A 19,112-nucleotide genomic window follows, 5' to 3' on the forward strand; every position below is an offset into this window, starting at 1 on the left:
AGAGATAGCCTGGCCTGCACAGGGTGTTGGGAGGTGCTGATAAATACCAATGGATGTGGGCTATGACTGGGGAGTGCCAGAAACAGAAGGGGAGAGGTGCTGGGACCAGACCACCCAGCGCCTTAATGGCCAACACAGAATTAGGCCTCCTCTCGAGCTCCATCTAGGCTTTCCGCGAGGTCAAGTCACATGGCCTCCCTGCTGCTTGTGGGCGACGCCAGGGCCTCCTGGGCAAGGGGGTTGGTGGAGTCTAGGACAGGTTCTACCTGCTTCCTGCTATGCCTCTCACTTCCTGTTTGATGAACTTCTGTAAAAAAGTCAGAAAGGAAAAAGGAAGTCTACTTCCTAAGGTAGGAGCAGGGGGAGAAAGGTGGGGAGAAACGGGAAGAAGCTGGGGGATGCGTTCCCTTGGGGACCATTCCCTGGACCGCTGGTTAAACCATGTGTGATGTCATAAGCAACCTCTTGGGAGCCTGAGACACTCAGCGTCTGGGAAAGAGGGACTGCAGGATGGGGCAGGGGAGAGGACTAAGGGATTCCACCCAGCAGCCGTGTAAAGGCACTGGGGTGGCTGGAGATGACGGGGATGCTGGGGATGGGGGAAAGGTGCAGGCGCTGGTGTCCTCCCACAGGCTGCAGAGACCCAGGAGTAGTCTGCTGGGCTCGGGTTTGTCTCCCTGCCTGCAATGGCTGAGATCACAGAGATGGACCTGATTTCTGCTCTCACTGGCTGGGACAGCAAGCTTCAGGCCACAGAGAAGCTTGTGCTTCAGGGACTCGGGCCTGTGCCCAGGGTGGGTGGGAGGGGTTATTGGACAGGTGGCCAGGGCTGGGCTGAAGACCCCCCACCTTTCCCCAGCCGCTCATCCCAGGGCTCGGAGAAGCCCACCCCATGTGGCCCCGTGGGCAGCTACATCCCCACTCCTCAGGTGGGGACACCAGCTTCCCTGAGAGTGAGGCTCCTGAATCTCTATACCCTCAGGTGGGCCCCTCTCCCCTCCCTGGGCTCCCACACATTCTATCCGGGGAAGCACAGCCCCATTGGGGCCCACAAGTCAGCATCGCTGCAGATGGCTGCCATGACAATGACCATTCCCGCCTTGACCGCCTGGAGCCCAGAGGTTCTGCGGGTTGCTTCTTAGCACGGCTTTCTTGGCTCCCAAAATCAAGTTTGCAGCAAATGCGGAGGTGGAAGATGCAAATGTAATGTCCAGAGTCAGGAAGAGGTTGACATGGAAACCCAGTGCACTAAAATAACTAAGTGGCAGCTGGCTCTTGCATCATCCCTCGGTGGCCAGCTCTGGGCTGGGTGCTGGGCTCAGCATCCCGACACTCACAGCGGGGAGGGGAGGCATTCAGGAAAGCCCCTGGGTAGCAGTGAGCAGCTCTCCCGTGTGGAGCTGCTGCTCTCTGCTCCCAGCACCCCAGGCCTAAGGACTCTGACTCTCCTTTCTGGGGGGATCAGTGTTCTCCACGCTCTCTTCAGTACCGGGGGCTGCTGGGAGCCTGACAGAAATGCAATGTGACCCTCTGGGGGAGAGGCCCTGGGCTTGACCTGCCCTCTGGGAGGCCCGATGTGTGCTCAGCTGAGCTGAGAATTGCTGGTCTGTCCTGTTTCAGGCACTTCCCAGAGGACCCTAGTCACCCTCTACCAGACTCTACCCTCCTTGAAGGACCCTCAGCAGTCCTGGGGTCCTCCTCCTGGCAACACCAGCCTGACACTGTGGAAGGCTCTACAAGGTTCTCCGGTTGGATTCTCTCCTAAAACCCATCCTGAGCTCTTGATGCCTGGTCACTGGGGCCCCTGGTCCCTACTTCCAGCCAGCAAGCCCCACCTAAGGCTCCCTTCCCCTCTTTGCTTCTGTCTACCCCCAAGGCGCTCTCTGAGGGGCAGACGCTGGCTCCTCGTTCCTGATGCTTTTGCCTCCCGGTCCCAACATCCTACACGCAGGGACCCAGGGACCGTGGCACTGCGGCTCCACTCCGGGAAGAATGCAGAAAGGTCCATCTCCCCCGTGGGAGTGTAGCCGAGGGGCCAAAAGAACCAACGTTACTGCCTCCTTGGCGGGATGAGCACTGGGTGTCATACTATATGTTGGCAAATCAAACTCCAATAAAAAAAAAAAAAAACCTACAAAAAGAAAGAAAGAAAGAAACTGTCTTAGGGTCTCGCACATCTGGACGACTTTTGTTTGTTTTAGCAACTTTCATAAGTGACTCCTCAGGAGCCAGCACAGGGATTGCAGGGTTGGCAACAGGAGTTGGGGAAAGGTCAGAGGAGTAGAGGTGTCAGGTAAGGAGGCCATTAGCAGGGCTGCTGCAGGAGGTTGTGCAGATGTTCACTGCACAAGGGTGCCGGATGGAGGAGGCAAGGGAGGGCTGTGGTCCTGAGAGGGGGCTCAAGCCTGACACTCCCCTGCCGAAATGTGCCCACAGGAAGGAAGGGGGGACTCTTTCTCAGCCCCAGGAGCAGTCTGTGCACCAATCCTTGCGTTTTGGGGCAGGGGCTGTACAGAAGGAGTCCCTCTTCAAAATTCTACTTGACTGCTTGTGAAGTCACTTGCCCAAGGTCACACAGCTCGGGGGTGGCAGAGCCAGATCCACACGCAGGCACTCTGGCCAGACTCCCTGAGCTCGCCACCACACTACACTGACTGCCCGGCCTCGGAAGATGTCCGTGGGCCTGCAGGTTGGGGGTGGAGGTGGGTGGGGCGGGGGCACTTTCTCCAAAGCAGGATGGAAACATCTGCCCATTTTCTAGGGAGGGCTGCCGGCACTCGGCACTCGTCTTGGGAAGACCAGGCCCTCCGTGACCTACAGGAAAGGAGACTTCCCAGCATGATACTCTGGATAATCAAGTCACTTAATGATCTGCCGTCTTGGGCTGCCATAAAAAAATGTGACCCTTGTCAAAAGGTCACAGGTTTTCACCCATTCTTCAGTCAGGATCGCAGGTTCTCCGCAAGTTGATTAAGTGCCAGGCCCCGTGATGGAGCCTGGGTCTAAGTGGAAGAGTCCTGCAGAGTCAATCCCCTGGGAGGGAGTGCCCTTGCCTTGATGTGGAGGTACTGAGTTTTTAGATTTGGTTTACTCAGTTTTACTTCTGAGGTGCTGGGACGCTAAGCTTGAATGAATGGTTCCTGACCCCAGGAGGCTGGGTCCTTGAAGACCTGGAGAACAACTAAATGCAAACTCGGATGGTTCTGTAAGCTCATCTTAGGGCTCTGAGCCCATTTTAAATCAAAGCTGTATTGCCCTTGCCCTACAGCCTCTACCCCCTCCCCCCCAGGGGAGAAAAGACCTGTTTTCCATGAGCACTGACTGTGTGCCTGGCACTCTGAGCGAGGTTCAAGCTGCCAAGCTTTTTGGGGATACAGACGGCAAAACCGGGGCCCTGCAAGGGGAAGTGGCTTAGCTCCCAGCTAGGGCTGCAGGGGCGGCCTGCCTTCTGCTCTCCCCACTGCTGACCCTGCCTTCCTGAGGATTCTGGGGTCAGGAGAGGGCAGCCCAGGCCAGTGGACGCATGCACGAGATGTCCTCTGCCTCGTCCACCTTCCCTACATGGCGGCCGCCTCGATCACAGCCCCTCATGCACACTTCCATTCCCCCACACGCACCCGCACCACCCTGGGGCTTCTGCAAGCCTCTTGTGGAAGGGGATAGGGGTGCACAGGGGCTGCCAGCAGTTCTGTCCCTTTCTCATTGATGGAGACTAACGTTACTAGAATACCAGCGTGACAACTCACCCTCTGCTGTCCCCGCCTCCCCACCCCACCCCTAAACACACAAACACACACACACACACACACACACTCTGGGGCGGATAGCCATTTCCTCCCTCAGCCTCACTCCCCTGCCTCTGCCTGCCTGGTGCCACAGCACCTCCTCATCCGGCTGCCAAGGGGAGCGGACTGTCTCCAGGGCTGGAAACCTGTGCTCCTTCTGTGCCCAGGTAAGGAAGTGATGGCAGAGGGGTGGGCAGCCTTAGTGCCCTCTCTGAACCCATAAAGGAAGGCACAGTTTTGCCAGGGGAGCAGCTCCTTACAGCTAGCAGAGAGTCAGGTTTACCAAAGACCAGGGGGGACAAGCTGCTGGAAGAAGGGAAGGGCATGGAAACCACACAGGCAGTGTGGGTGGGAGCATTACAGGAGCAGTTTTAGGGTAACCGACTCGAAAAGCTTGCGTTCTCTACCCCTAACCCACACCAGAGCAGGATCCTAGCTGCTGGGTTCCCTGGGGATCTCAGTGGGCTGTCTCCATGCAGCCAGAAAGATCAAACTGGATGGGTCCTGGGGGTGTAGCAGGACTGTGTACTCGGTGTCCCCACGAGACCTGGCCAAGGGGCTGCTGAAGGGAATGTCTTGGTGCAGAGAGTGGATAGTGCTCATTTGTCTGCTGGGTGGAGTCCCAGCTGCTTGCTGCTGCTGAGCCACGATGGGCAAGTTGCTATGTTTCTCTGAGTCTCAGTTAACTCCTCTGAAACACGGGGTTTCACATGATCACCGTGAGTGCAGTCGCTCTGCAAACTCTAAAGCTTGGGAAGCATGAGCATTCTCAGGGAGCACAGGCCCCGCTGCTCCCCACTCACCTACCTACCTGCGGTCTCCAGCTCCAAGGGCTCATCTGCCTGGAAGAGTCTAGTTTGATTCCCAGGGGCCTCACCTCACAAAGGACCGCAGTCCCTGGAGAAAAGTGCGGATTTCCTCATCTTAGCCAACAGTGTTTCCCCTGGAAATGTGAGTACTAAAGACCATCCCCCACTTCCCTTGCTTCTTCCTCCATCGAAGCTCCCTTATAGCAGGAATGCAGGGAAGAGGACAGGCTGAGCCCTAAACAGTTGCTCCTCTACTTGCCAGTGTTATTTGGGTGGCTTGGGTCTCAGTTTACTCCCCTGTAAAATGAGATGGAGTGAAGTTCTGAGCCTTTCTTCTCGAGTCCTGAGCCAGAGAGCACCTACGTAAGGGGCCTACTGGAGTCGCTGGCACATCGTGGGGCCCCAGAACAATCTGAGTCCCCAACCCCTGCTGCCTAGCCCCTAGTTCCCTAATTCTTGCCTGCAGCCTCCCCTCTGCTCTCCCCAGTCTCAACCAGCTTTGCATCCGGTGGTCTTGGGTTTTTGAGGAGGCTGTGGGTGTGCACATCTGTCAGACGCTGGCTTCCCCAGCATTTACCTGAGAAGTTGCTCAGTTAATATCTGCTGAATGAGTGAGTCGCTGAGCAAATAGATGAGCAGGCTGGGCTTCCCCAAGGAGTGGGGAGCCGGCACATGGGCTCGGCTTCCCCGGGTAGGGGACAGTTCTCTAACCCTATTGGGCCTCCAGGGCCCTAGTCTGGTAGTTCCTCATGCCCAGCTCTCTCCTCTCTCTTATCTTATTTCCTCTCCAACTACCAGAGTAGGGGCTGGCTCCACAGTTCAAGGCTAACACACCCAACCTACCCCTGCTGTGGGAGCAAAGGGCCAACTGGAGAAGCTGCAGAGCCAAGATCTGAGCGTGGGACAGGCAGGGAGGGCACGTCCCTTAAAGGCACAGGCTTCTCCCACTCCCCTTCCCCAGGCCAGCTGACATCTCAGGTGGGGAACGCTGCAGGGATGGGGAAAAGGAATCCTGCGTGGCCTGGCTTTGTATCCGTTTCCATGTGACCCGAGGGGGCCTGCGGAATAGCGATCTCAACGCCGTGCTCGCTCAGGCGTACATATACTAAAATAATCTCAACATCGATGCGGTGCTTTCTGCGCGCCGGTTCCGCTCTCAGTGCTCATGTCTGTAAACTGGCCGGACACGCCCGGCAGCCCTAGGAGCTAGGGCCGGTTATGAGCTGACATCCACGTCACAGACGAAGAAACAGGCTCGGGAAGGTTAAATGGCTTGCCCGAGTTTGCACAGTGAGCGGGGTGTGTGTGTGTGTGTGTGTGTGTGTGTGCAGCTGGGATGTAATTCCCCCCACCTTACTGTCTTTGCTCAATTTCCCTGATCCCTCCCCCTGTCCCCACCCTCCAGGCTTCATCTCTACAGTTCACGGGTGGGATTCCAACGTCCTGGGGGAGGGGGTCCCCAGCTGCCAGGCGCCACCTACCTCAGAGCCCCTTCTCTCCGCCACAGAGCCTGCCATGTCGGCCAACGCCACCCTGAAGCCCCTCTGCCCCATCCTGGAGCAGATGAGCCGCATCCAAAGCCACAGCAACTCCAGCATGCGCTACATGGACCACGCTTCGGTGCTGCTGCACGGGCTGGCCTCGCTGCTGGGCCTGACGGAGAACGGACTCATCCTTTTCGTGGTGGGCTGCCGCATGCGCCAGACCGTGGTCACCACCTGGGTGCTGCACCTGGCGCTGTCGGACCTGCTGGCCACCGCCACCCTGCCCTTCTTCACGTACTTCCTGGCGGTGGGCCACTCGTGGGAGCTGGGCACCACGTTCTGCAAGCTGCACTCCTCCATCTTCTTCCTCAACATGTTCGCCAGCGGCTTCCTGCTCAGCGCCATCAGCCTGGACCGCTGCCTGCAGGTGGTGCGGCCAGTGTGGGCGCAGAACCACCGGACGGTCGCCATGGCCCACAGGGTCTGCCTGGGGCTCTGGGCGCTGGCGGTGCTCAACACTGTGCCCTACTTCGTGTTCCGGGACACCATCCCGCGGCTCGACGGCCGCATCATGTGCTACTACAACGTGCTGCTTCTGAACCCGGGGCCCGACCGCGACGCCACGTGCAACACGCGCCAGGCAGCCCTGGCCGTCAGCAAGTTCCTGGTGGCCTTCGTCGTGCCACTGGCCATCATCGCCTCCAGCCACTTTCTCGTGAGCGCGCAGCTGTGTCACCGCGGCCGCCGGCGGCCCAGCCGCTTCGTGCGCCTGGTGGCGGCCGTGGTGGCGGCCTTCGCGCTCTGCTGGGGGCCCTACCACGTGTTCAGCTTGCTGGAGGCCCGCGCGCACGCCGACCCCTCGCTGCGGCCTCTCGTGTGGCGCGGCCTGCCCTTCGTCACCAGCCTGGCCTTCCTCAACAGCGTGATCAACCCGCTGCTCTACGTGCTCACCTGCCCCGACGTGCTGCGCAAACTGCGGCGCTCGCTGCGGAGCGTGCTGGAGAGTGTGCTGCTGGACGACAGCGAGCTGGGCGGCCCGGGCAGCGGGCGCCGCCGCCGCTCCTCTGGGCCCCGCCAGGCCCCCGGCGCCCGCGCGCCACCGCCCCCGTCCGGGCCCGCACGCCTGCTTGCCTGGCTGCAGGGCGGCCGCGGGCGGTCAGCGCAGAGGGCCCGGTCCAGGTCCCAGGACGAGAGGGGCCCCCTGAACCGGGCGCTGAGCACCGCGTCGGGGTAGAGCGCAGCGACCGGGCACAAGAGCGCCCCGGGGGCGGGCAGGCGAGCCGGGCTCCGCGGCCCAACGCGCCTCCGGGGCCTCCGTCCCATCTAGAACCGTCAGGGCCCAGGGCGGGCGCCCGGATTCTGCACTTCACCGAGCTCCCAGGAGGCGAAGTGAGCGCTGCTGGTCAGCGGACCCCAGGGACCAGCGCAGGCGGGAAACCATAGATTGCTCCGACTTGAGAGGGGTGGCCACCCCTTCCTGGGGCTCAGGGCTCAGCTCCGCCTGATGGTCGGAGGGGGAAGGAGGTAAAGATCTTCACAGGAAACCAGCGATTGCGTTTCGGAGTAGCAAACCGGGACAAAGGTTTGGGAAGCACTGGTCTGGTCTAACTTGTCACGCAGTCACCTACCCCACGTTTGTTGAGATGCTCGATCCCAGGGACGGGTTCTGTCAGCCCCAACTTCTACTCATGATCCAACTGAGGCACACACAGGCCGGGCCACTAGCCCAAAGTGCAGGGTCTGCATACTCACTGCTGTGCATGCCGAGGTTCCATTGTCCCTTAGTAAGTGCAAAGCACCCCCCACCCCCGGACATACCCAAGGTACTGAAGGTCTGGCTGTAAGGGGCCCCATATCTCTACCCTTCTGACCCGGCACCGCCCAAGGGGTTTATAAGGTATCGAAGGTACCGTGGTCAGCCTGGGCTAATCCAAGTGCAGCGGGCATCTCTGCTGAAGGTCTTCTCGTTCTTAGTATTTGAGTGTGCGCAGCAGCCTCCGAGACCACAGCACATGACATGTACAGGCCGGTATTCCATGGGATGCCCCGTGGGCAACGCTGGTAATCCTCATGTTCCCAACACCTGCGTCCCAACCACTTAGAGGCTGGGTGGCTGTCCCTTCCAGGGCGTGGATGTGACGGCCACCTTGGGCCTCCCTTGTTAGCACATCCACTGCGCCAGGTTTCCTCTACCCACCACGCACCAGAGGACAAAGAGCGCTGCACTCGGGTCTGTCCCGGGGCCTGGTGCAGAGCTGTGGCCAGTAACTGGTGGGTGAAATGCTAGTAGAAGAGTGGAGGGAGAGACGTTCTTGGGGTCTGGGTCCAGTGCTGCCTGAGCCACTCCTGGCTGGGGGCCTGAAGGCGGGCGGCCAGCTTACGGTTTCCGCAGCAGGGGCTCAGCAGACTGAACACACACCCATCTTATCACCTTGCCACACTCCCTGCGACCCTCCCCTGCTTCATTTGTAGCACTTCTCACAGTCTGATACACAATACTATTTCCTTGTTTATTAGGTTTTTTTCCATCAGAATGAAAAATGCCCCTTTGTGGGCAGGGGCCTCTGTCTGTATTCCCCATACCTAGAATTGTGCCTGTACACAATGGGTGTTCAATAAATATTTTTATTACAGACTGAATGGTCTGAGTGAATCAGATGCCCAGGTAGCCTTCTCACAGTCCAAGAGAGGTGAGAGCGCGCTGGGGGGGGCGGGGAACGTCATTCCCCGCAACCTCCTTCACCCTTCCATGTTGAAAACTCGGGGAAACCGGGTTCCAACAGCTGGGTGACAGGGTCAGTGGGCTGCAGAGATGCCCAAGGCAGCCTCTGGGATGGTGCAAGGGGAACTGGTTCCTGACTGCAGTCTCCTGGTCAGGGGCGAACCTGTGACCTTGAGACAGAAATACACATTTTGAAGAGTCACCCTCCAGCTGTCAGCTCCCAAGGAACCAGAGAACTGACTCTTTGTGGTTGTAAGGCACTTGATGAAAGAGGAAGGAGGCAGGGGTGGGCTGAACCTGTTCCCTCCTCTAGTTCTGCCAGGCTCCTGGCTTCCTAGGGCTTGAGAGCCCTCAAAGGCCTATAGCCTCTCTGGGGTGGAGGAGGGTGGCACTAGTGTTGGAGTACCACATCCCACAGAGGCGTGTGACCACTGGCCCGGCAAGTGCCGAGTCTGACATAGCGGTTGGTCACAGGAGACTTCTGGGTTGTCCTGAGCTCAAATCTTGGCTGCTGGCTGCTGGGACGGCTGTTTCTGCAGCAGCGCCAGCGTATCCCTCTTCTGAATGGAGCGAAGCTGTTTCTTCTTTGCCCGCTTGAGCTTGGCGGGGTTTCGGATCTGGGGGTGGTGTGAGAAGAGGGCATTAGTAGGTTGTAGTCTCTGCCCTGTGCCCCAGGGGGAAGGGAGGCTGCCCCACAGGGGTCTGGATCACAGAACAAGGAGAGGTCTCGAGGCAGGGGTGTCGAGGCATCTCGAACACAGTGCCCAGCCTGGCTGCGGTTCAGATCCCCGTGAGCAAGACAACACTCACCACTTGGACAACCTCTGCCCTCCGCTCATTCTCCAGGCGGCGTTTCAGGTTCTCAGCCCGGCGCTGTTTCTTCTCCTGGAACACACAGGGGGATGAGGATTTGAGTCTGGGAGCTGGGACAGCCCTGGTTGCTTAGGTCTCAGAAGAGTCAGAGCTGGCTGAGTTCCCAAGGAGAGGAAAGACCTTCACCTTAGTTCAATTGTTCCTGGTGGTATGTGGGGGGAGGGCCAGCAAGGAGATATGCCTGTGCCCCTGGAACCAGAGGCCCACTGTGGTGGGAAGTTCCTGACTGCAGCCAAGAAGTTGGGCACCTGGTCACGTAGCCTAGATAGGATGGTGGGTAGGGGGCAGTGAGACACAGTGGCTCCCCCCACCTGGAAGCTTGGGCATGCACAGTGGTCTCTTTCCTCCTTCCCACCCTCACAGGGTCCCTAAGGTTTGCCCAGGTGTGGGCTGGGAGGGGTGGAGGCCATAGGGAAGAGGCTCCCGAGCTGTCTGGCCCTGACTCAAGTCCTGCCTCTGCTACTTCCAAATGGGTGACCTTGGCCAAGCTGCTGAACCTCTCTGTGCGTCAGGTACCCGGCCCAGGGGGGACACTTCAAAGATGGATCTAGGTGGAGTCTTTCTCGGGAATGGGAAGTGCGGTGCCTCCTGGCTATGCTGCCTGCTGTCCCTGGTGGGGCCTGAGGCCACGGCATGGTCAGGAGAGCAGAGGTGGCCTGGGCCCCAGAGGAGGAGAAAGGAGAAGTAAGATATGGGCTCCTGTTGGGGGAAGGGTTGGGCTGGGGGCGCTCCTGGGGGGCGGTGACAAGAAGTCGGGTCTTGCCCAAGAGGGAGTCAGGGCCACACAGGAAGTATGATAAGGAGTCGGCACACAGCAGCAGCCACAGTCTGCAGGGCCTCAGCCACAGGCTGGACTGGTGGGGTGACTCAAAGCAGGGGATGGAGGACTGAACGTACTGGCCTAGCCCCTGCCCTCGGTGGCCAGGTTCAGGGTGAGGTGTTTGACTTCTCCCGTGCCCTGGGATCACTAGGCAAGTAACATCCCTGACAACCCCAGGCCTGGCGTGCTGCCTGCTGGGGCTTCCTGGAGACTGGAAGGGGTCGATGGGAACCTCTAAAGGGGCATTTCTGGCCTGGGGATGAGTGTCAGGGAGCAAGCTGGAGGGAAGTACAGGCACCCACCTTGCTGATAAGTGGTAGCTGTTTCTTGGAGAATGATGGCCACAGTACGAGGGATAAGCCTTTCTCCTATGGAGGTGCGGACCCTGAAGCCCATCTCACCAAATGCTGCTATCAGCAGTGAGAGCCACCATGGGGGTGGGGAGCAGGGGGACTTTGTCCTGGGCTCCTCCCCATACTTGAGTCTCTTACAGAGCCCTGGGCCAAACTGGACCTTCCACTGGGCTTTCCCACCCTGCAGGCCATACTGGACTTCTGCTTCTGGCCAGGCTCCCTGCCTCCCTGTGGCAGTTAGGTGCCCCCTCCAAGGCCTATTACAGCAGTCACCGGCTCAGCTCCCTGAGCTCCAGCCTCAGCCTGGTTGGCCGGCCCCTCACCTGCTGGCGTTTCTCCTTCTCCTCCTCTAAATGCCGGGCGAGGTCCTTGGCCAGCTTCCTCTCCTGCCGTTCCTTCATCTTCTGCTGCCAGGATGTACGCAGGGGCTTGCTCTGTACCATCTGGGAGAACCTGGATGGGAGACCAGGGATGAGTGCTCAGGTCATCCATGGGAGGCCCCCATGCCTCTTCTTCTCTCAGCTCCAGGCTCTGGGCCTTCCTCCTCAGAACCCAGGCAGAACTACATGCTCTCCTACCTGCTTGCCAGGCAGGCACCCCTCTGGGTCTGCAGAAACGGGGGTAGGAGTGGGCCCCTATCATGCCAGCTGCCATTTCTTAAGCCCTAGTTATGTGTCCTTTTTTACAGAGCAGCAAACCCAAAGCTCAAAAAGGTTAAGTGCCCCAAGTCACCTTGTACCTGAATGGCTGTCAAGACTGAAATCCCTGTGTCTGTGATGAAAGGCCAGACCACACAGTCTTTCTGTAAGGTTCTGCTGCTTCTACCAAGCCAGGTCAGCTTGGGAGCTGATGTTTCTGGAAACAGGGCTCACTTCCTCCGGGGGGCAGCCTGTTCACCTCCTCAGAACGGCGTGGGTGGTATGTGAAAGTGTGGTGGGCATGAGAGGGTATCAGGGGACCTCTTGGATTTCCCAAGTGTTGATAGTGACATCACAGTCCCAGGAGAAATGGGACTACCTCAGTAAGAATGCGTACCGCAAGAACGTATGGGTGGAATAATCAATCTAGGACGTGCTGGGAAATATTCCAGGAAGAAAAATAAAGGAAGGCATGTCACGGAGCAAGACGAAGCAAGACCACTGAGCAGGTGAGGAGAATGGGGAGGGTCATGGACTTTGCTCTCCCCTTTCCTGTAGGTCTTTCTTCTTGAGCTATCTGAAGCCCCTCTGGCTGCCCTGTCCTTAGCAGATCCTCTCATAGTGGCCTTTTTTTGTCTCCTCCACCAATTTCTTGACTTATGAAAGAGCTCTTCTTCATCCACTTCCACTATATGGTGCTCCAAATGGTCATAGCAGGCTGGCGGGCTCGCCCTAGCTTCTGAAGGCTGCAGGGCACACAGGACAGAGCCCATTCCCCTCCATGGGGAAGGGTCAATAGGGTCAATACTGCTCTTCTGGGTCATCTTCTCCCCTTCTTGGTCTATAGGAGTCTAGTACACACAGCCTGGGGCTTGACCCCACGCCTATCCATCTTCAGCCTGGTTCTGACCCCAGGAACCCCTCGACTGCTCTCTCCCCCTCTCCCCAAGGACTTCCTGCTGAAGATCTGACATCTTAAGCACAGGACGACGGGGCTGCAGCACACATAGCCTCCCTACCCGTCACGAGAAACCCAAAGGGACAAGGCAGCGAGGACCTGGAAATACAGAGCCACAGTTCTGCCAAGCAGAACTTTCTGTTAATGGTGGAAGGAGTCTACACTGACCGTCTGGTAGGGCAGCCACTATTCACACTGGCAGCTGAGCCCTTGTGATGAGGCTGGAGTGATGGAGGAATTCAGGGTTTAAGTTTTTACACTTTAATTGGCTTCAATTTAAATTGCCACATGTGCCTGGCAACTAGGCTATTGGGGCAACGCAGTTCCAGAGCACCGGTTTTACAGGGCGGTTGAAGGCAGACAGGCCTGGGTATCAAGGCCTGGATCCACCTTCTACTACGTGGATGACCTTGGACAAAGTAGCTGGAGTTTCAGCGACTTCCCACGTTAAACAGAGACGAGAACGGTTCCTGTTCCAAAGCATGGCAGGAGGACTGAGACAAGAACAAGACTGGAGAAGCATTTTAGCACAGCGGTCTTGCCCGTGGCAGGTGCTCAGTAAACAGTGACCTTCAGAGAGGGGAGATGACACACACCTGAGGAGCACCGCGCAGGTGGCATTTGGTCTGAGCACGGAAGGGGAGGCTGCGTCCACCGCCTCTGGGCTCGCTCACCACCCGCCGAAGCTGCTTCCTCAAAGACCCCAAACATCAATTCACCGGCCCTTTGGCCACAAGACCGATCTGTAGCTTCTGAACACGTTCTGGTTCTGCTGCCACCGCCTCCTCACTGGTCTCTGCTTTCACCCCTGATGTCGTAGGGTCTGATACTCCCCCCCCCATTTCTCTGCACAGCCTCGAGTTCCCCATATGCAAAACGGGGATAACCCTAACACCAGCTGCTTCCCAGTGCTGCGGACGGAGGCGCACTGGTCCCTCTGTCTGCAAGGCCCCTCGCCCTGGCGGGTCCCTGCCGAGATGCCTGGCCGTGTTCTACCCCGTACTACTCTTCCCCACGAGGGGCAAAATCACCGTAAGGGATGCTGGCTGGTTTTTATCAAGGAATGTCTGGTTTCCTTGAATCTGCTTCCCTCACTGCAATGCTTGTTGAATGAACACACAGATCCAGGGCTCCAGGAGAGCATCCCGGAATAACCTTTGTGGGCACCGGCTCGCCCTCCCTGAGACCCCGGAGCATTTTTACCACGTTGTGATCATAATCACCTGCTTGTGTGAGCACCTGCCCCCCCCCCCCCCCACCGCCCCGCGCCCTCTCCCTGCAAATGTGAGCTGGCTCCAGGCTACACCGGAGAACCACGTCCCCGCGCGGCCGTCCCCAAGGTCACCTCTTCTTGGAGCCGTCCTTCCACAGCCGCCCCGACTGGGGCTTTCCCTTGGGGATTACAAGGGCCGCCTCCACCTCCTTCAGCTTCTTCGACGCCGCGGCGTGGGCGGCAGGGCCTGTCCGCTTCTTCGCCCCGAGGTCGCTGCTCCCCGTGCGCGTGGCCGGGGCCGGCCGGCTCGGCTCGCGCTGACCCCGCGGGGAGCCGGGGGGCGGGGGCTCCGGGTGAGGCTCCGGGGGGCCCAGCCCCGGCTGGTGTCGCGGAGACCCGGGGGCCGGCTCCGAGTCGAGCTCCCGTCGGGCCTGGGGGAAGCCCGCGGACTCCCCGCGCGGCCCTGGCTGGAGGCCGGGGGGCTCTGGGGCCGCCTCCGGAGGCGTCTGGGGCAGCTCCGGGCCGGGATCTGCGGGGCCCGGCGCCATCGGGGGCGGCCGCCGACCTGCGTCCCGCCGCAGAGCAGGTGCTCCCGGGCCCGGCTCCGGCTGCCGCACGCTCCCAGGGCGCCCGGGCTCCCGCGCGTCTCGTGGGTCCGACCCGGATTCCGCGTCGGGGCCTTCGGGGCGCGCGTCCATGGCCCGGCCGGACGGCCCCGAGCCCCAGCTCACGTGCGGCCTCCGCGGCGGCGCGGCCCGGTGACGTCACAGCGCCGCGCCGGGCGCCGCGAGGGAGATCTCGCGTGGCGTCCGCGTCCGCCTTGCGTGCGAGCAGCTCGTGCTCCCGCGAGACGTGGCAGGAGCGTGCGGAGGAGGAGGGGAGCCCGACGCGGGACTCGAACCCGGGACTCCAGGCTCGCGCCCGGGCCCGGGGCCGGCGCCAAACCGCGGGCCGCTTTGCACGAGCTCTCGGAGCTGCCTGGTGAGCCCCGGGGCTGCACTTCCCTTCCGCCTGCAGTTCCCTGCGGGGCGTGACCCTTCCCCTCCCTTCTCGCCCTCCGCTGCCGACTCTGAAGCCGGGGGGGGGGGGGGGGGGGGGGGCCTCCTTCAGCCCCAGCCCTGGATCAGCCCCACGATCACATCATCACTGACCTGGTTTTGCTGTTGTTTTGGAGGCCAAGACGGTCCCCAGCCCCGGCGTGCGAGCCCGCCCTCCCCGTCCTCTTCGCGAGGGCCAAGGGAAGCTTTGATTCCTCGCAGCAGTGTCGGAGGAAGGACGTCCTGGAAGCTGCCCAGCTGCGCCCCAGCTCCTCAGTGTTTCCTTAGAGCTGCCTGGGGACGGCCCCCCGGGATCCCAGGACCCTTGGCCAGCTGTCCCCGTGACTGCGCTCACCAGCCGCTGCTTCTCCAGCCGAGGGGTTACGAGAGGGCCTGGGAAGCAGCCCAAGGGTGCTTAGTGCACAGACAAGGGGGGTGGGGCAGACGCGCAGGCCCCCGAGCTGGGCGCCTCCCCACCTGCTGAGTCACTGGCTGACTCCGGAGCATCCCATTGGGCCCAGGGTCTCTTGAGTCCTGATCAAGGAGGAGGTGAGCAAAGGAAAAGCCCAGGCAAAGGCTCCAGGAGGGGAATCCCTTAATACCTCTCGCCCCTCGGCTGAGGCCACACAGCAGGCACCCCGAAGGCGTCCTGATGAGTTCAGCCTGCTGAAGTCACCGCCCCAAGGGTAAGACGATGGCACGAAGCCGTCGCAGCCCTATACAGTAATGATGTGTCTGCCTCTGCCTTCCTGGCCCTCCTCGGTGGTTCTGTCTGCAGTTCTTGGGCCGCTCCGCTTCCCACTGCGGAAGCAACGAGGACCATCCCTCCTCACTCAGCTCTCCCAGCCCCCAACTCTTGGTTCCTTCAATTCTCTGCTCCAGCCTGGAGGCCCGGATGCCTGCCACTCAGAATCAAGCCTAGTGTGCATTCCAGGGTGGCTGGAGGAGACTGTTTCTGCTCCCTGCTCCCTGAGCCCCTGTCCTCAGCTGGAGGGGTTACTCACAAAGGCCAGGTAGATTGTACCCAGCGGGCCCTGCTTCGAATACTCCAGAGTGTGGGGTCTCAGGTGCCTGCCAGGGTGGTGTGAGGAAGGGAGCTGTTTTATAGACATTTTTTGCATCAGGGTGGAGGCATCAAGTGAATTCTGGCCCCCAGCCCTCCACTGCCTCCTGAAACTTGGTTTGTCAGTGTTGTTATACATGGTGTTCAGGAGTGCAGGGGAGATGCCTCAATTTTTCAGAAAAGCCTGATGTGGCAGTCACTGTTGGGACTCCTCTGCTTTCTACTGCAATCATCCTGGCCTCCATGCCCTTGGGAGTGGGGAAACGCTGCTGAGGGATTCTCTGCCCTCCACAGGGGCCCCCAGCAGGACCAAGCCCTGTGGAGGAGGCTGAGAAGGCAACCTGATCATTCATGCATGCTTTTTTAGCTTCTTCCCGGTCCCTGCCTCACTTTCTCACTCCCTTGCAGGTGCTTGCTGTGGTCATTTTCTGAGCAGACTATTTGCATGTAAGTCCTGTCTGACATTTGGGCGTGGAGGAACCCAGCCTAAAACACTGGAGTGAGCAACATCAGGCCAGGCATTTTTTTAAGGGTTCTCTCTCACTAAACCCATTCAGTCCTCACAACAACCCTGTGAGGCAGGTGCTGTTGATATGACTCCCATTTCACAGATAAAGAAACTGAGGCACAGGGATCCCTGGGTGGCGCAGCGGTTTGGCACCTGCCTTTGGCCCAGGGCGCAATCCTGGAGACCCCAGATCGAATCCCACGTCGGGCTCCCGGTGCATGAAGCCTGCTTCTCCCTCTGCCTGTGTCTCTGCCTCTCTCTCTCTCTCTCTCTCTCTGTGTGATTATCATAAAATAAATAAAAATTAAAAAAAAAAAAGAAACAGGCACAGAGAGGCTGGGACACTTGGAAAGGTCACACAGTAAATTAAGTGGAGGAGGTGGAATCCACACCAGCCGTATGACTGCAGAGCCACAACTCTTAAGAGTAAGTCTTCCTGTTATCTGGCCGAGGAAATTGAGGCACAGAAAGGCTAAGTGTTTGCCTAAAATCACACGGCCACACATTGAGGTGCTAGGATTATAGTTCCAGAGCTGGGCAGCTTAGTTACCTCGCAAGTGCCCTTCACGTGGGCCTTGCTTGCCTGTTCCTCACACTGATCCTGGTCTGTGCACTCACTGGGAGGTGCTGGGCTGGCCACGTTGCCCCACGGGCTGGCTGTGATTCTGTCTGCCTCACACAGTGGGCAGGGCACACTGAATCAGCACCACCCGGTTCCTTATGTATCGTGAGATCTGCTGACTGAAGAAAACTATGTGTCCACGAAGATATGGATCAGGTGTTCTCTGAGCCACTGGTCTTCTATCCTGCCTAGGGTGCTACAGCAAAAGGGGTTGACAGTCTCCGGATGTCGGGGGCCTGTATCTGTACAGTCCTCTGCTCAGCATTGAGATTGGAAAAGGCCAGGAAACGGGTCCTGTGGTCCCCAGCGGCACTCACCGGGCAGTCACTAAGTGCCAGGCCTCTCCTGGGTGCTTGTGCCATCCTGTGGCACATCAGTGCAAGAGGGTGATAGCTAGCACCAGATAACATTTGCTGAACGAGGGAACGGGGAGGGCTGCTCACCGCCACCTTGCAGGGTGTGGGCTGGAGGGCAAACACCTGTGCCAGGTAAGAGGCAAACATCCCCATTTTCCTGACAAGGAAATCCAAGACTGGAAGGGGTTGTCATTTGGCGCAGGGTGACACAAGGGGAAAGAGGCATGAGTGCAAGGACAGGACTGGAATTTGGGGCTTCCTGACGCCATGCCCACGCCCTTACTCTCCCATCACTGAGCCAGGAATGGAAGCAGGGGGGAGGGACGGGGTAGGGGGTAACTGGCAGTGGGACATCACCTGGTGTGGCCAGAGTGAAGACAGGGCCCTGAGGAGGTGGAGGTGTCACAGGGCTAGGCTGCCCTCACGGGCCCACACGACTGGACTGCCCTCTCTTCCACTCTAATGTATTTGAAGACAGTTTTCTTGTAGCTTCCCCAGAATTGTCTTTTATCCTGGCTGAACATCTCCTGCTCCTCTAGCTGTCCGTCTCACAGTGACACAATAAACCTTTGGGAAGGACAGTAGCGGTTCTCTACGACCCTTCCAGAATGTGGTGTCCCCCGGGGAGCTGAGAGCGTTTGTCATCTGCCTCTTCCACGATTCCTATCAGTGTGGCTAGGTCCCCGTCCTCTTCCCAATGACACTTGGCCTTGTGGCATTTGGCTTTGACCTGCTGGAGATCCAGCTTTCCTCCTTCAATTCCTGCTCCCCTCTCTCTTTGCGTCTGTGAACTGAGCTTCTAGGAACCTCCAATCAGACCCTACTGAGAACGTGCCACAGGACATGAGTTATCTCGTCAGTTCTTATCGAGTGCTTATCTCAGAGGTTCATCTTTTCTTCGTATTCCCAGCAGCTCGCAGTGACTTTCAGGTCCTCGGGAGGAGGGGGCAGAGACCTCAGAAGAAGGGTGCGGGGGTGAGGTGGGGAGTGGTACCTGGGACCCTTGGCATGAGACCTCCCAGTTGTCCCACGGGGCAGAGAGGCTTGTTTACAAGTTACAACTTGTAACTAAAAGTTAACGTCTCTAGTTTACAGGGTTTGTCTAGACTGGATTGGGAAGAGGCCACTCTGCAGAGTTCTCACGTACCTGCGAAGCTTATCTCCTGATCCCTCGTGGCATCTGTAGGTTTTGCTAAAACAGGAAGGGGGAGAGCAGCTCCCTCCCAAAAAAGACAAGACCTCTGCCAGCATCCACAGCACATTCTCCTGCTCCAGGCAGGTCAAGGAAAGAGTGAGGGGTGGATTGGGGAAAGCACACCTGTGCCAGGTGGGAGGGAGAGTCCCTGGGGAGGGGCCATGGCAGCTCATACCGCATCTCATGCTTTCCCCACTGTGTCCAGCAGCAATGTTTCTTCATCATTGGGGAGCCTTGGAATCCTAGGAGGGCATGTTGAAACACAGTCTGGGCCCTGGCCCCAGAAATTATGATTCAGTAGGTTTGGGGTTGGCCTGAGAATCTGCATTTCTATAAGCTCCCACGCGCTGCTGCTGCTGGTCCTTGGGCCACACTTTGAGGAGCAGCATCGTGCAGGAGGGAAGCAGAGGTTCGTGAAGAGCTTTCCTGCTTCACTTTCCCAGAAAGGGCAGGGCCAAGCTCACCATCATCCTGTCACTTATTTACCCACCAAATGGTTATTGAATGTTTACTCTGTGGCTGGAGCTCGGAGTACAGCAGTGAACCGGGCAGTAGCGGTCCCTACCTGGAGGGTGCATACACGGTCTTGGGGCACATTAAATTCTTGAATCTTAAAACTTCCCTTTGAGGAAGACTGAGCAGAAATCCTTTTCCCTATTTTTCACGCAAGGAAATA

The 19,112-nt window shown here is 58.8% G+C and overlaps 2 protein-coding genes and 1 long non-coding RNA gene across 3 annotated transcripts; 2 read left to right on the forward strand and 1 right to left on the reverse strand.

Annotated features, from left to right (window-relative positions):
• Positions 1-6,109: 6,109 nt before the first annotated feature.
• PTGDR2 (prostaglandin D2 receptor 2) lies at positions 6,110-7,312 on the forward strand. The gene has a single exon (NM_001048107.1). It carries the CDS (start codon positions 6,110-6,112, stop codon positions 7,310-7,312), a length of 1,203 nt encoding a protein of 400 aa, NP_001041572.1.
• A 1,255-nt stretch (positions 7,313-8,567) lies between these two features.
• CCDC86 (coiled-coil domain containing 86) lies at positions 8,568-14,368 on the reverse strand. Its single transcript, XM_038564441.1, has 4 exons — positions 13,788-14,368; positions 11,170-11,299; positions 9,611-9,685; positions 8,568-9,417 (listed from the first exon to the last, which is right to left on the reverse strand). The coding sequence occupies exons 1-4, from the start codon at positions 14,351-14,353 to the stop codon at positions 9,298-9,300; spliced, it is 891 nt and encodes a 296-aa protein (XP_038420369.1). The 5' UTR covers positions 14,354-14,368; the 3' UTR covers positions 8,568-9,297.
• Positions 14,369-14,468: 100 nt separating this feature from the next.
• LOC119864286 lies at positions 14,469-18,515 on the forward strand. Its single transcript, XR_005373688.1, has 3 exons — positions 14,469-14,636; positions 14,830-15,378; positions 18,330-18,515. It is a non-coding gene; the product is annotated as an uncharacterized LOC119864286 (long non-coding RNA).
• The last annotated feature ends 597 nt before the right edge of the window (positions 18,516-19,112 follow it).

The sequence above is a fragment of the Canis lupus genome, chromosome 18, assembly GCF_011100685.1.
Source record: "Canis lupus familiaris isolate Mischka breed German Shepherd chromosome 18, alternate assembly UU_Cfam_GSD_1.0, whole genome shotgun sequence".
Classification (NCBI taxonomy): Eukaryota; Metazoa; Chordata; class Mammalia; order Carnivora; family Canidae; genus Canis; species Canis lupus.